Source organism: Hipposideros armiger, unplaced genomic scaffold (assembly GCF_001890085.2).
Source record: "Hipposideros armiger isolate ML-2016 unplaced genomic scaffold, ASM189008v1 scaffold_298, whole genome shotgun sequence".
Lineage (NCBI taxonomy): Eukaryota > Metazoa > Chordata > Mammalia > Chiroptera > Hipposideridae > Hipposideros > Hipposideros armiger.
Genome location: NW_017731648.1, coordinates 587,121 through 588,140, shown reverse-complemented (window position 1 = coordinate 588,140; position 1,020 = coordinate 587,121). Strand labels below are relative to the sequence as shown.

The following is a 1,020-nucleotide window of genomic DNA, read 5'->3' as shown; positions in this document are numbered from 1 at the left end:
CGCTCACCAACCGCGACCTGCGCCACGCGCTCCTTCGCCTTGTCTGCTGCGGCCGCCGCCCCTGTGGCCGAGACTGGGGCGCCTCCCCGCGGTCCGGGAGCGCCGCTGGGGCTTCAGACGGACTGCACCGCTGGCTGCCCTCCGTCCAGGATGGCAGCTCCAGCCGCTTCGAACGCTCGTCGCCCCAGAGAGACGGACTGGACACCGGCGGCTCCAATGGCGCGCCCACAGCCGCCGGGACCCTGGTATCCGCACCCGCATCAGCCGCAGACTGACGCCGTCTGGCCCGCCATTACCATCCCTAAGAGGTGTTTTGCAGACTTTTTTATTTTTAAATAATAGAATTTATAGAAAAAGCAGCCGAAGATGGTGGAGGAAGAAGAGACATAGGGAAATGTATTTTATTGGCCCTAAACCCCACAACAATGAACAAAACAGACGAAAATCTCTGCCTTTGTGGAATTGACGTTCTGGTGGGGGCACAGGCAATACCGGAGTGAAGAAATAATGGAGACAGTTTCAGTGGCAATACAGCGATGCGAATGTGGTCAGAGGAGGCCTCTCTGCAGAGGTGGTAACGTGATGTGAGCTGAGACATTGCCCTGGGAATACCTGAAGCAAGAGCTCTTCCCGTGAGGGCACAGCAGGTGCAAAGTCCATGAGACTGGAACGTTCCTATGTGCTCTATGTCTGGAGCAACTGTGGAGGTGAAAGCGGGAAGAAACAAAGGCAGGGAGATGACAGCAGATCACTATGGGCTCAGGGGAGGACTTTACTTTTGCTCTAAGTGAGGTGGGACCCTTGGAGAGTTCTAGGTAGAGGAGGGTCTTGACTTGGTTCAGGTGTTCACAGATCTCTGTGTGAGGCTAAGGTGGAAGCTAGGAGAACAAGGTTAAAGTGACTGCACTGGCCCAGGGGAGTGATGAGGGGACACTGGATAGATTCTGGAAACAGCTGATAGAATTAATGAGGAATTGAGTGTGAGAGTGAGAAAGGAGGGAGTCAAGGACAGCTCTGCAG

The 1,020-nt window shown here is 55.0% G+C and overlaps 1 protein-coding gene across 1 annotated transcript in view; it reads left to right on the top strand.

The window, feature by feature from the left end:
• Window positions 1-298, top strand: part of S1PR5 (sphingosine-1-phosphate receptor 5) — a 13,041-nt gene extending 12,743 nt beyond the window's left edge. The window contains exon 4 of the mRNA XM_019659386.1: window positions 8-298. Within this exon, the coding sequence (XP_019514931.1) occupies window positions 8-275 (268 nt within the window). The 3' untranslated portion in view covers window positions 276-298. The remainder of the gene's footprint in view (window positions 1-7) is intronic.
• Window positions 299-1,020: the final 722 nt, after the last annotated feature.